Raw genomic sequence first — 13,993 nt, 5'->3', positions numbered from 1 at the left:
ACAAATAGCCCTTGTGTAGCTTTGTGCATAATTAAAAACAAACAAACAAATAAACTTATATATTCAGTAATGAAGTCGATATAATGTGTGTTTGGTAAAATATTAGTATATTGTGTTTTAAAAATATTCTTATAGTGTGTACTGAAGTCGGTATGAGCTGTTTTTGGAAAAATATTAATTTAATGGATACTGAACTCGGTATCAGCTGTATTAGGGGAAATTTTAATATAGTGCGTAATGAAGACAGTATATGGTGTGTTTATTAAAATATTAATATATTGTGTACTGAATTCAGTATGAGGTGTGTTTGGTAGAATGTTAACGTAGAATGTACTGAAGTCGGTATAAGGTGTGTTTGTTAAAATAATATTGTGGTTTGTACTGAAGTCGGTATAAGGTGTATTTGTTAAAATAATATTGTAGTTTGTACTGAATTCGGTATAAGGTGTATTTGCTAGAATACTAATGTAATATGTACTGAAGCCGGTATAACATGCGTTTCTTATACTATTAATATTAGGTGTGTTTGGTAAAATATTAATATAGTGTGTTCTGAAGACGATATTTGGAATCTTTGTTAAGATACCAATATAGCGTGCACTGAAATCTGTATGAGTTCTATTGGTTATACATTAACATAGTGGGTTCTCAAGACGGTAGATTGTGTGTTTGGTAGAATATTAATATAGTGTATAGTGAAGTCGGTATAAGGTGTGTTTGTTAAAATATTAATATAGTGTGTAATGGAGTCAGTATAAGGTGTGTTTTGTAAAATATTAATATAATGCGTACTCAAGTCGATATCAACTGTGTTTGGCAAAATATTATTATAGTGTCAAGTGTAGTCGGTAAAACGTATGTTTAGTGAAATATTGTATTTACTGAAGTCGGCATCACCTGTGATTGGTAAAATATTAATACAATGTGTAGTGAAGTCGGCATAAGGTGAGTCTGGTAAAATATTAATATAGTATGTACTGGAGTCGGTATCAACTGTATTTGGTGAAATGTTAGGTTTGACTTTCGCGCAATGCTACACGAGGACTATCTCTAATCAATGAAAGGCATGAAGGAATGCAGCTAGTCATCACCACCCACCGCCAAATCTTTCGCTACTCTTTTACCAAAGAGTTGTGGGATTGACTGTCACATTATAATCTCCCCCGTGGCTGAAAGGGTGAGCATGTTTGGTGGGACGAAGATTACGAGGCAAACGCCCTAACCTTCTGGCCATGCCGGGCCTATTTGGTAAAATATTAATATAGTGTGTACTGAAATTGGTATAAGGTGTACTTGTTAAAATAATATTATAGTGTATACTGAATATGATATCAGCTGTATTTGGTAAAATATTAATATAGTGTGAACTGAAGACGGAACTTTTTGTGTTTTGTAAAATATTAATATAGTGTGAACTGAAGACGGAACTTTTTGTGTTTTGTAAAATATTAATATAGTGTGAACTGAAGACGGAACTTTTTGTGTTTTGTAAAATATTAATATAGTGTGAACTAAAGACGGCTACTTTTTTGTTTTGTAAAATATTAATATAGTGGGTACTGAAGACACTACAAACTGTGTTTGGTAAAATATTTTATTGACGTTTTTATTAGATGTGTTAGGTAAAATATTAATGTAGTGAATTAGATATAATGTATGTTTAATAAAATTATAATATTGTGGTTAGTGAAATCGGTATAAAGGGTGTTTGGTAAAATATCATATGTACTGAAGACGTTATATGGTGTGTTTGGTAAAATATTAGTGTATTGTGTACTGATCTCGATATATGGTGAGTTTGGCAAAATATTAATACTGTGTTTACTGAAGTCGGTATAAATTGTGTTTGATAAAATATTAGTATAGTGTTTCCTCAAGTCGGTATCATATGTGTTTGGTAAAATATTTATATAGTGTGAACTGAAGCTGGTATAAGATATATTTCTTAAAGTATTAATATAATGTATACTGAAGATGTTATCAACTGTTTTTGGAAAGATATTAATATAGTGTGCACTGAAGATAGTATGCAGTGTGTTTGGTAAAATATCAAATATTGTTTACTGAAATCGTTACAAATAGTATTTCGTAAAATATTAATACAGTGTGTAGTCAGGTCGGAATAAGGTGTGTTTCGTAAAATATTAATACAGTGTTTAATGAAAACGGTATGAGATGTGTTTGGAAAAATATTAATATAGAATGTCGGTATCAGCTGTGTTTCGTAAACAATTAATGTATTGTGTACTGAAGTCGGTGTATACTGAAGTCCATATCAGTTGTGTTTGATAAAAATGTTAATATAGTGTTTACTGAAGTCGGTATAAGGAAAATTTGGTAAAATATTAATATAGTGTATATATAGAAGACGATATCAGTAGTATTTTGTAAAATATTAATAAATTGTGTACTGAAGTCGATATCAAGTATCGTTGGCAAAACATTCATTTATTGTGTACTGAAATCTGTACAAGGTGTGTTTGGGAAAATATTAATATAGTGTACTGAAGTCGGTATAACATGTGTTTGGTAAAATTTTAATATAATGTGTTCTGAAGTCAATATCAGCTATATTTGTGTCTACTGAAGTCTGTATATAGTGTGTACTGAAATCTGTACAAGGTGTGTTTGGGAAAATATTAATATAGTTTGTACTGAAGTCGGTATAACATGTGTTTGGTAAAATTTTAATATAATGTGTTCTGAAGTCAATATCAGCTATATTTGTGTCTACTGAAGTCTGTATATAGTGTATACTGATGCCTGTATTAGGTGTGTTTGGTAAAATACATATATATAGTGTGTACTGATTTCGGTAACAACTGTGTTTGGTTGATTATTTATATAGTGTGTACTGAATTCAGTATATGGTGTGTTTGGTAAAATATTAATATTTTATACTAAAGTCGGTATAAGGTGTGAATAATATAGTGTGTACTGATGTCGGTAAAGAATGTGTTTGGTAAAATATCAATGTAATGTGTAGTGAACTCAGTATCATCTGTGTTTGGTAAAATATTAACATGTTGTATACTGTTTCCGATATCAGGGGGCCCGGCATGGCCAGGTGGTTAGGGCGCTCGACTCGCCACCTGAGGGTCGCGGTTTTGAATCCCCGTCACACACACATGCTCGCCCTTTCAGCCGTGGGGAAGTGATAATATTATAGTCAATCCCACTGTTCGTTGGTGAAAGAGTAGCCCAAGAGCTGCATCCCCTCTAATCTTACACTGTTAAATTAGGGACGGCTAGCGCAGATAACCCTCGTGTAGCTTTGCGCGAAATTCAAAACAAACAAATAAACCTATATCAGGGGTGATTTGTAAAATATTAATATACTGTATACTGAAGTCGGTATAAGGTGTGTTTGTTAAAATATTGATATTTTGTGTACTGTAATCGATATCAGTTGTCTTTGGTAACATATTATATTAATGTGTACTGAACTCGATATCATCTGTGTTTGATAAAATATTAATATACTTTGTGCTATTTATTTGTTTGTAATTAAGCACAAAGCTACCCAGTGGGCTATCTGTGCTCTGCCCATCACGGGTATCGAAACCCGATGTCTAACGTTGTAAGTCCGCAGATATATTACTGTGCCACTGGAGGGCTAGTGTTTACTGAATTCGGCATCAGCTGTATTTGGTAAAATATTGAAATATTGTGTACTGAAATTAGTATGTCTTGAAACCATCTCTTGGAAGAACGTGTTATACTAGAGACTCGTACAAATTTTAAAACGACTCCTGGTAAGAACGTATTGTACTAAAAAGTTATACACGACTTGATACGATTTCTCGGAATAACTTATTATACAAGGGATTCATACACGTCATGAATCCACCTCTTGGAAGAACGTGTTATACTAGAGACTCGTACAAATTTTAAAACGACTCCTGGTAAGAACGTATTAAAGTAAAAAGTTATATACGACTTGATACGATTTCTCGGAATAACTTATTATACAAGGGACTCATACACGTCATGAATCCACTCCTGGGAAGAACGTGTTATACTAGGGACTGATTCGTGTCATGAAACAGCTATTGGGAAGAAAGTGTTATTCTATGGATTCATACACGTCTTGAAATATTTCCTGAAAAAGTTACACAAATATGTACAATATAAAACTTGAATCTCTTTCTGAGAAAGAAAAAGAAGCATAAAACAAGTATTATGTTAGTGCTTACATATGGACTTGAAACTAACCAACATTTGACCAGACTGTATGTGAAGAATATGTAAAAGATAGTGATATAAAATTATTATTTAGTAGATACAGTTTCATGATAAAATGTTATAAATACATTACACCAAACGTTCTCACACTATAATATAGCAGTCTGAAGCTTAACAACATTCATTGTCCAATAAGGTGTGTAGATTTTCTCATACGGTTTTAACTCGTGTAGAACTTGTTGAGTGAGCTATCTAGTCTTCAATTCCTATAAAGTTTCCCATAGCAGCACTTACTACTGTATTTTTGTTTACAAAAAACAACTATATTTTAGTGTTAATTACAATACACACAACACAACAACAAGTAAGGCATTAAGTTTTCTAAATATTCATTTTAAGTGACAATAAAATTCTGGGCTCGTTTCCTTTCCGAACATATAGAATTAACTTAACTTATTATCTTTATACTTCTTTATAAAGAAAATTATACACATGCATATGTTTATTTATCACTTAGTTGCCAGTGCCGGAAAATTGCTACTCTCATAAACAGAAGACCGGAAGTGAAGTATACTTTCCTGGTGATTCGAAATTACCTGTGGAGAAAGATAACAAGTGTTACTTTGAGAAGAAAGAGTATGAGGATGGATATCAGTGGCTATCACCTCATGATGCCTGTGTCATGTGCTTCTGCAAAGTATAAATAATTAATCTAATTACTCTATTTTTTAAGTATCAATAATGATTATGTATAAGTTGATGTGAGTAATTATCGCGACAAAAGGATATTGCAACCTGAGCGATATAGAACTATTATGCAATATGCAAATTTTGCCAAAACCTGAGGGTTATATAACTCTTATTTAATATGTAAATTACGTCAACACCTGAGGATTACATAACTATTACATAATACGTATAAGCATCAGAGAGCAGTGATGCCCACGAAGTATCGCTAGAGGGTTTGTTGCTAGGAATGACGTCATACTTCCACGGAGTGGCGCCAGTGAGCACTGCTGTCTAGTGGTGAGGGTGACATCATATTTTGATACCAGAGGGCCTGTTACTTTAGGTGGACGGCGTTGCCAAGGTTGGGTAGGCGGATGGTGCTATTATGGTTATACAGATGGATTGTGTTACTAATGTTTCATAGGTGGATAGTTTTACTAGGTCATACTAAGGTTCTATAAGTAGTTGATCTTACTAAGCATACTGAGTGTGTTTTCCAAAGGTTGACAGTATTTATAGCTATAGGCGGACAATGTTACTATACTTCTGTGGAATTGCATACAAATTTCAACTTGTCTAAACTTATGTTACAGTTTTCGTTTATATATTTAAATGTATTACATGTGACTTACAAAGGCGGAGGATATATCTATAGGCAAACAGTGTTACTATAATTCCATAAGGCTGTTTACAGATTTTAACTCATCTCAGTTATGTTTATAATTTTCGTTTATATATTTAACTGTATCACGTGTGTTTTGCAAAGATGTGCGGTTTACTGGGTGGATTATGTTATCAAGGTTCTATAGGAGGATGGCAAATTGTGTTACTAAGGTTAGTGATACTAGGGCAGATGGTTTGTCTATAAATGGATAGTTGATGGTTCGATTTTTTTCTAGTTTATTTTGTTTCCAGTTGACAAGGTGTATTCTGCAATGGCTGAATTTTGTGTTTTCATGAGTCTTTTACTGTCTTTATGTTCTTTTATTCTTATTATTAAACACAAAATTCAGCCTCTACACTTGTGTTTCTACAACAGACATTTGCCATCTATTCAACTAAATTTCGTCACGAATACTCTGCCTAAACAATCTATCAAAGAAGTGTCTAAGCATGTCATCAACATTGCAGTGTAGATTAAATTATATGTCCTAAAAGGTTACAAGTGTAATAATTATTTTAACATGAAAACTATTATAGAATAATGTGTTACATGTGTCAGTTTCTATCACACTTTCTATCTTAATTTATCCGTTATTGGAAGGATTCAAATATTATGGCATAGCCAATAATTTTCTTTACATACTTTTGCAAGAGGATTTTATCATACCTAATGTTTCATTTTTATAAGTTTTGAACAAAACACTTAGTATAGCCGGTTATGTTTTATGATCTAGTACACACTTAATGTACTGATTACAGTTTTCATTTTTATATCTAATTTGCATCACATATGTTTTGTATTTCCTGATGTTTTATATGTAAAGTGCTTGTCACTAATTAATTTCTATAATTAATATATTGTGTAGCATATATTCACGCTGAAAGAACACTTATTTAAATCTCAAGTTTAACTTTATAAGCTAATATATTTATTGGTTTCACTTAAGTTATTAATCTTAGCTTCCTGTAGATATTTTCACAAATCTTTATCTAGGGCTTGTTTCTTGTAGATTTGGAACTTTATGCATATAGGCTCGATAAATAATGTTCTTACCATATCATCAAAAGAATGTTCAATACAGATAATTCACTTTTTCATTTCTATTGCTGACACATCCAAGCTGATGGTATGTTGAAGACATACTCACTAAGTTTTTGAATTTCACGACTGCTGACAGGCTCAGTAAACTTTTATTTTAGGAAATATAAGGGGCAGGAGAGATCATCACGTGGTCATACAACCAGTCCCCTCTTAAAACTGGCAGAATAGAAGGTTAATAGCATTGAAAGGTCTGAAATTTAAATATTTTGTAAAAGACAGACACATTCCATTTTGATAAAATACACTATTTCTTGTTTGTAATGATATGTATGGGCCTAATGATTAAAACGTGTATATTAAATATTTGTTGAAAACTCAGAAAATCTTCACTTCAACATTTAATCTTAATAGCTCACCAAAAAATCAAATACATTTTCCCCAAATGGACATAGTTTATAACCGAACAAGAGTTGACAATCATAATTTTAAAAGGACCTTTAATTATAAATCAAGTTTTTATTCTTTAACATTTTATAAATCCAAAACTATTTACTTTTTATCATTACAACAACAATGTGAAACCACAGACTTGACAAGCACAATGAAACAATTATTAACAAAACTTCAAGATACATTAACATATGTAAACATCTTAACTTATAAAATACTAAATTAGCTTTCATACAACGTTTGAATCTATGTTCCTATTACTATTTCAGTTAGAGTTTATATCTTTCATTTGTGTAGCATTTAACAACCAGCTTTTAATAATGGTCATTGGTCGCAGAAGTGTCTTACAGGCCAAAGTTGAAATGTCACTGGTAAGAATAGGGTATAACTCAAGATACGGCTCTTCATATCAGCCTTATGGTGGCTGTTGGAGTTGAAACTTCAACTGAGTTTATGTATTATTGCAAAAGTGGCGGTATTTTTTCTTTGCACTCCTCCATAGAGGGTAATAGCACACTTTCTGAAATATATAAAACGTTTGTTTACCCACCCCACACTTTGGGTTTCTTGAGTTATAGAAAATTTAATAAGTTTTAAGGATGTGGGACCATCTATCAATGTAGTGAACGTTAACTTGCGTCGTCAAACATAATAAATGCTCAATAACAGCAATAATGGTGTTCAGGGAGGGGTTGTTCACCTCTCATTACCCTTTTTCTTTGTTCCAAACTATCATCCCACAAGGTTTGATTGAGATTGGCCAAGCGATCTAGGAGTAGTTAGATAACGGACAAACAAACATACAGACATACATTCTACTTTGAAGCTGTTAAGAACAAAATATGTAAAAATTCTTTTCAAAATCTTTAAATTTTTTGCTTCCTACGATAAAATATATGGTCTACAAGCAGGGATGATTCTTTCACATTCTATAAATACATCACATTTGTTGTGGAATGTTGTAGGTGTAAAAATTATATTCTGATATTGAGAAATTGTAGACATTATAATATTTAGGTAAATTAGATAGTTATTGTAATAACAACAACATTATTAATATGACACATTGTCATTCATTTATATTTTATAAAATATCATAATATCTAGTTGGTTTAGTACTGAACGAAAAATGTGATGTGTTGACGTTTTTGACGAAGCTGAGTTAATACTGTCAGGCTCTTGGACGATGTAAATAACAAAGAATGTGTTGAATACTTTGATATTACATCACTCTATCATTGGAACAGTGAATACCATAGTGGACGTTCTCAATACAGTCACATACTTGTAACTTCTGTGATCTCATGACAAAAGGCATGGTCTACAAGAAAATAAATATCTATCCTTTTACATGAAATCAGTTTGTAAAGAGCAATCTTACAAGTACACATAATATCCATGTCAACCTTTCACCACCATGATTAGATTTATCTTAACAGACTGATGATCAAAGACCATGCTTATTACAAATCAGTTAGTATTACTCCTATCATAAAACATAATAATATAGTTTCAGTTTTTACACCTTAAATGTCAACAAAATTGTTATAGAATTTAGGAAAAATAGTAAAGATCATTGTAGTAACAGAAATAAGATAAAGTCATAACACATTATCATACAATTCTCCCTTAATTTACAATCATATAAAACCATATATTAAGGAGCCAACAGTGTCTAGTTGGGGAATTAGAGTATGTTATCTATTCTTGAAGTAGTTTTGCAATCATTGATAAAATCGCCCTTTCTATGGTAAATGGGTGTACAAGATGGGACCTTTTGTCACTGCAGTGTATATTTTCATTGGTGATAAGAAAAAACACTTCAGGGACCTATGTTTGACAGAAGCCTCGAGGTCTCATGCCAAGAGCATCTGGGTATGTGGCCAAGGGTCCGTAAGATGTAGACAAGCACCCAGTTAGTTTGTGACATAATTTCCCTTGTTTAGTAAACAGAGTCACAAAAAAATTATGTTCAATCTATGCTAAATGTATGACGACTTTTTTGAATTACGGGAATACCAATAAGATTTATAATATTTCTTTACAAGTCTTTCTTTACTAACCCTTTACTGTGGGTTTCTAATGAGGAGAAACGTAACAGCATCTGGAATGTATACACTTTGCGACAAAAGCCACTGTTAACAAGACCTTTAACCCAGTACCAAATCTTACTTGGTTAGCTGGAAATGCAATACCTAAAGTTAAATACTTAATAAATGATGAAACATTGATGACTGATATAGTATTTTGACTGAGAAATTTTTACAGTCAAATCAATTGATTTGTTTCACTTTAAAGTTCAGCAAAACAAATCAACTTATAAAGCTAAACATGAAAATTAAAATATTTAGAGATTTAAATAAGCATCGTGAATAGATGTTATTCAGTATATTAATTATAGAAATGAATTATCAATAAGCATTTTACATATAAAATGTTAGGAAATACAAAACGTATGTCATGCAAATTAGATATAGAAGTGAAAACTGTTATCAGTATGTTAAGTGTGTACTAAATCATAAAATAAAACACAATCGGCTATACTTACTGTCTCATTAAATATGTGTAAAAAAGAAACATCAGGTATGATAAAATCCTTTCAGGACAGATAAATGTAAAAGTATGTAAAGTAAATTATTCGCTATGCTATAACATTTGCCATCTTCAAGTAATGAATAACTTAAGATAATATGTAATATAAACTGAGATATATAACACTATTCTATAATGTATCATTAAAATAATAGTTTTATTTGGAATTTTTAGGACATTAAATCTAGACTGCAATGTTGATGACGTGTTGAGACACCCTATGATGAGCTCATTGTCCTATTGAACATCTAATACAGTTTGATGTATACATGAAAACTATAAACATAAGTTAAGACGAATTGAAATATATATGAAATCCTACAGAAGTATAGTAACACTGTCCGACTATAGAAACATCCTCCACCCTTGCAAAACCCATGTAATGCAATCAAATATATAAATGAAAAATAAACATAAGTTGAGACAAGTTGAAATATGTATGCAATCCTATGGGAGTACAGTAACAGTGTTAGTGAAAAACCACAGTAAACTGAACAAACTGTCAGGATTATGATATTAGAGAAACTATGCCACCCGACAACGCTTGAACATGAAATGAAAAATATCTTTTCTATTTTCAAAGAACTACATTTTCCACAACATTTCATTACAAATTGTCATCTCAAAGCAAGAAAATCATTGTTCCACGAAGATAGAGAAAGATCAACCAATGATAATGTGAAATCACTCTATATTTGCTACAATACTAACATTGAATCCCTTGATAAAATATTAAGGAAGAATAACTTTAGAATCATATACAAATATCTGAACACCATTAAAAATAACCTAGCAGAAAAACACCTGAAGATAAAAAAACAAGGCGTTTATATTATACCTGCCAATCCCGTCAGAAAGGTTATGTAGATGAAACCGAGATTTTCTGAACATAAAAAAAAGACATAAAATATAGAAACCAAAACAATGCCATTTTTCTTCATATGAGATAGTCTGGCCATCAAATTGATCGGAAATCAACAAGAATTTTATACAAAACGGATAACTACATAAAAAGAAGAGTCGTTGAAAGTTGTTTAATCAAAAGCCTGCCTAATTTCAACACCTCTAAAAGTCACTTTAAACTTAACTTCCTGTGTCCTTAAAGGAATTCCAAGATCAGGAGTCACGTAGGCGTTTGTTGACCAGTTTTCCTGCCAGAAGACAACGTGAGACTGAAGAGGACGCACGAATGTGTCGAAACTAGTTTCTTTAATATCAGACTTCTGACAGTTTGTTCTCTTTTACTGTTGTTTTTCACTAATTGCTATACACGATATTGTGTTCTTTTATTATTATAGTAACACTGCCCACCTATATAAACACCATCCGCCATTGTAAAACACACACAATACAACTAGTAAGACCATCTGCCTATAGAACCTTAGTAACACAATCCATCTATAGAACCTTAGTAACACTGTCCACCTATAGAACCTTAATAACACTGTCCACCTATAAAACCCTCGTAACACTGTCCACTTATAGTAACAATCCCTCTGGGATCGAATTATAATGTCACCCCTCCCCTAAACTAGCAGCGCCCCCTGGTACCACTTCATGAAACTATGATATCACCCCTAGCAACGGGTCCTCTAGTGCTACCTCGTAGGCGTCATTGCCCTCTTGTTTCTATTATGTAACAGTTATATAACTCTGAGGTGTCAGCATAATTTGCATATTATGCAATAGTTGTATAATTCTCAGGTGTTGGCGTAATTTGCATATTACGTAGTAGTTATATGACCCTCAGGCGGTGATATTCGCTTGCTGCTGTATAGTTCTGATAACTACATTCTTCAACTTGCAATTTAAGGTATGGAGGATTGTGTTATGTATTATTTGAAATCCCCACGGTAAGAAACATAAATTACTGTGAAAACTTATGACGTATTGTTTTGAAACCATCACAGTAAAAGATATAAAGTACTGTGAAAATGTGTAACGTATTATTTGAAACTTTCATAGTAAGAGAAATTAAGTACTGTTTATTCTGTGCTATGGGAAGAATTTAAAACGTAATTTTAAAATACTAAACGAATTTCATAGTACAAACGGATTTGCACGAAATCAAACTTATGCGTTTAAGCTTTGTTACATTAAGTTGCATAATGCTTTTTATGAAACTTTTACTGAATGACACAACTATTTGCATTTTATCCGTAGTGTTGAGAAATATACCATTGGTGTATTCATTTCTATGTTCAAAATGTACTTTTCCATTAGAGAGGTCAATGAACCTTACTTAATGATATACTTTGGATAGTCTATTAGCTGCAAAATTAACCCTGGAACCCTTACTCAGAGTTTATTTTGTACAGATTTGAGAAATATATTTGTTTCTTTGTTTGTTTCATTTAAGCGAGGGAAGATCGAATGTGACAAAACAGTTTGTCCTCCTAGTGAATGCGAATCGCCAATTACCGTGGCTAAAGAATGTTGCCCCATGTGTCCAGGTACGTTTCCTTCATAAATTAGTATATGTCCGAAGGTTATAGTTCAGCTCTTAGTGTGGCTAAAGAATGTTGTCCCATGTGTATAAATAAGTCTCTCTTGTAATGTAGTGTGTGTGGCGAGAAGTTAAGTTTAGCTTTTAGTGTAACTATCAAGTACTGATCCATGTGTCCAGGTAAGTTTGACTCATAATGTGGTGTTGTGTCAAGAGGTTACAGTTCAGCTGTTAGGGAAGTAATCGAGTAGTGCGTGGGTGTCAAAGTAGGTTTATCTCGGAATATAGCTATACTAACAGCTGAACTATAATATCTAGACACACACAACATTCCGAGATAAACCTACTTTGACACCCATGCACTACTCGATTACTTCCCTAACAGCTGAACTGTAACCTCTTGACACAACACCACATTATGAGTCAAACTTACCTGGACACAAGGGGAAGTACTCTATAGCTATACTAACAGCTGAACTATAATATCTAGACACACACAACAGAGTACTTCCCCTTGTGTCCAGGTTAGTTTCTATAGTAATGTATTGTATGTCTGATGTAAAATTACGTACGTCACGAAATTTTTTCACTTAAGACTGTTGTTTCATAGGGTCAGATAATTATGTACTTTATTCATGAGCTTAGGATGCTAATTACCAATCCCATAGATATATTTTATTATGTGTTCCAGCATGTTTTCGTAATTAGGTTCATACTCTTTAAAGCAGAGTTTGTTATTAATTTCTGCATGCCTTGATAAGAGATAATACAGTAACAATACATGTTTTATGTTAACATTTTAACAGTGTAATATATTTGCAAACTAATAATTTTTACACCTAATCAAATGTGCCCGAATTAAAATAACATGTTTTAAAGTCCTTCGATGATTGTTTAAGATAATATCACTGACAGCACATAGCGTTAAATGTTGTGTAGAACTAGTTCATTGCTATCACTGTAGGAATAAAAATATTATGATTACATTTTATAAAGAATGATTGATTATATGCATATGCATTTAGAAGATAATCATCTTCTCAACAAGGACGTTTCTAAATCCCGAGGTTGCTATTTTCACGGAGACAAGAAGTTTCATTTAGCTGGCACCAGATGGCACCCCTACATCCCTCCCTTTGGTTTTTCGCGATGTGCTATATGCAAATGTGACGTAAGTGGTTGAGCAACTTTCTTTGATATATTTATATCTTTGTTTAAAGTAAATGTATAACTGCTGTGTATTCCACTTTGGAATATTCCATAGATTCCGTGTTCAACTTTCTAATCATGTAATGATATATTTTGTACTCACCAATCCGTTAACAATTGTTTAATTAACAGGCAAAATCGCAGAGAGTCATGTGCCGGAGAAAGAAATGCCCCGTTTTGCCATGTGCAGAAGACGACACCTATCGAGAACACCCACTAGACTGCTGTAAAAAGTGCAAGAGTAAGTTCGATATTTTTGTGTATGAAAAACAAATTGTTCTCTACAATCAGTGAATTCAGCTTCATCAGTTTCAGTAAGAAACAGCTCGAACATATAATTGTTCTTACTTATAATCTGAATAAGCGCCAAATTTTGATACAAACCGGTGTTTAAATTTTCCATTACATATAAAAGTCAATATTATCTGTAGAAGAAATTCACTCATTAAGAAAGATATTCAAATGAGTCTGAATACAGAATAATGAATAAAGATTCCCTGAAGTTCAACTCCAGCTAACGTTTTATCTACTACAAACAAAAAAAGAGATTCACGGAAAGTTTCGAGAGAAATGTTTTAAGAGTAAGAGAAAACTGTAACCAGTAGAGGTAAAGGGTTTATGTAGATATTAAGGTGGAGTTGTCCCATGTGTATACACACACACACACACACACACAC

At 32.4% G+C, this 13,993-nt stretch overlaps 1 protein-coding gene across 4 annotated transcripts in view; it reads left to right on the top strand.

Annotated features, from left to right (window-relative positions):
- The window catches only part of LOC106465659 (chordin-like), a 209,642-nt gene that overhangs the window by 177,016 nt on the left and 18,633 nt on the right, over positions 1-13,993 (top strand). For 3 of the 4 annotated variants that reach the window (XM_013925897.2, XM_022393978.1, XM_022393965.1), the window contains 4 exons: positions 4,703-4,882; positions 12,021-12,114; positions 13,133-13,278; positions 13,449-13,557. In XM_013925897.2, the coding sequence (XP_013781351.2) occupies positions 4,703-4,882; positions 12,021-12,114; positions 13,133-13,278; positions 13,449-13,557 (529 nt within the window). The remainder of the gene's footprint in view (positions 1-4,702; positions 4,883-12,020; positions 12,115-13,132; positions 13,279-13,448; positions 13,558-13,993) is intronic. The other variant, XM_022393973.1, reaches the window with a different exon arrangement.

The sequence above is a fragment of the Limulus polyphemus genome, unplaced genomic scaffold, assembly GCF_000517525.1.
Source record: "Limulus polyphemus unplaced genomic scaffold, Limulus_polyphemus-2.1.2 Scaffold69, whole genome shotgun sequence".
Lineage (NCBI taxonomy): Eukaryota > Metazoa > Arthropoda > Merostomata > Xiphosura > Limulidae > Limulus > Limulus polyphemus.
This window is presented reverse-complemented; position numbering and strand designations above follow the sequence as displayed.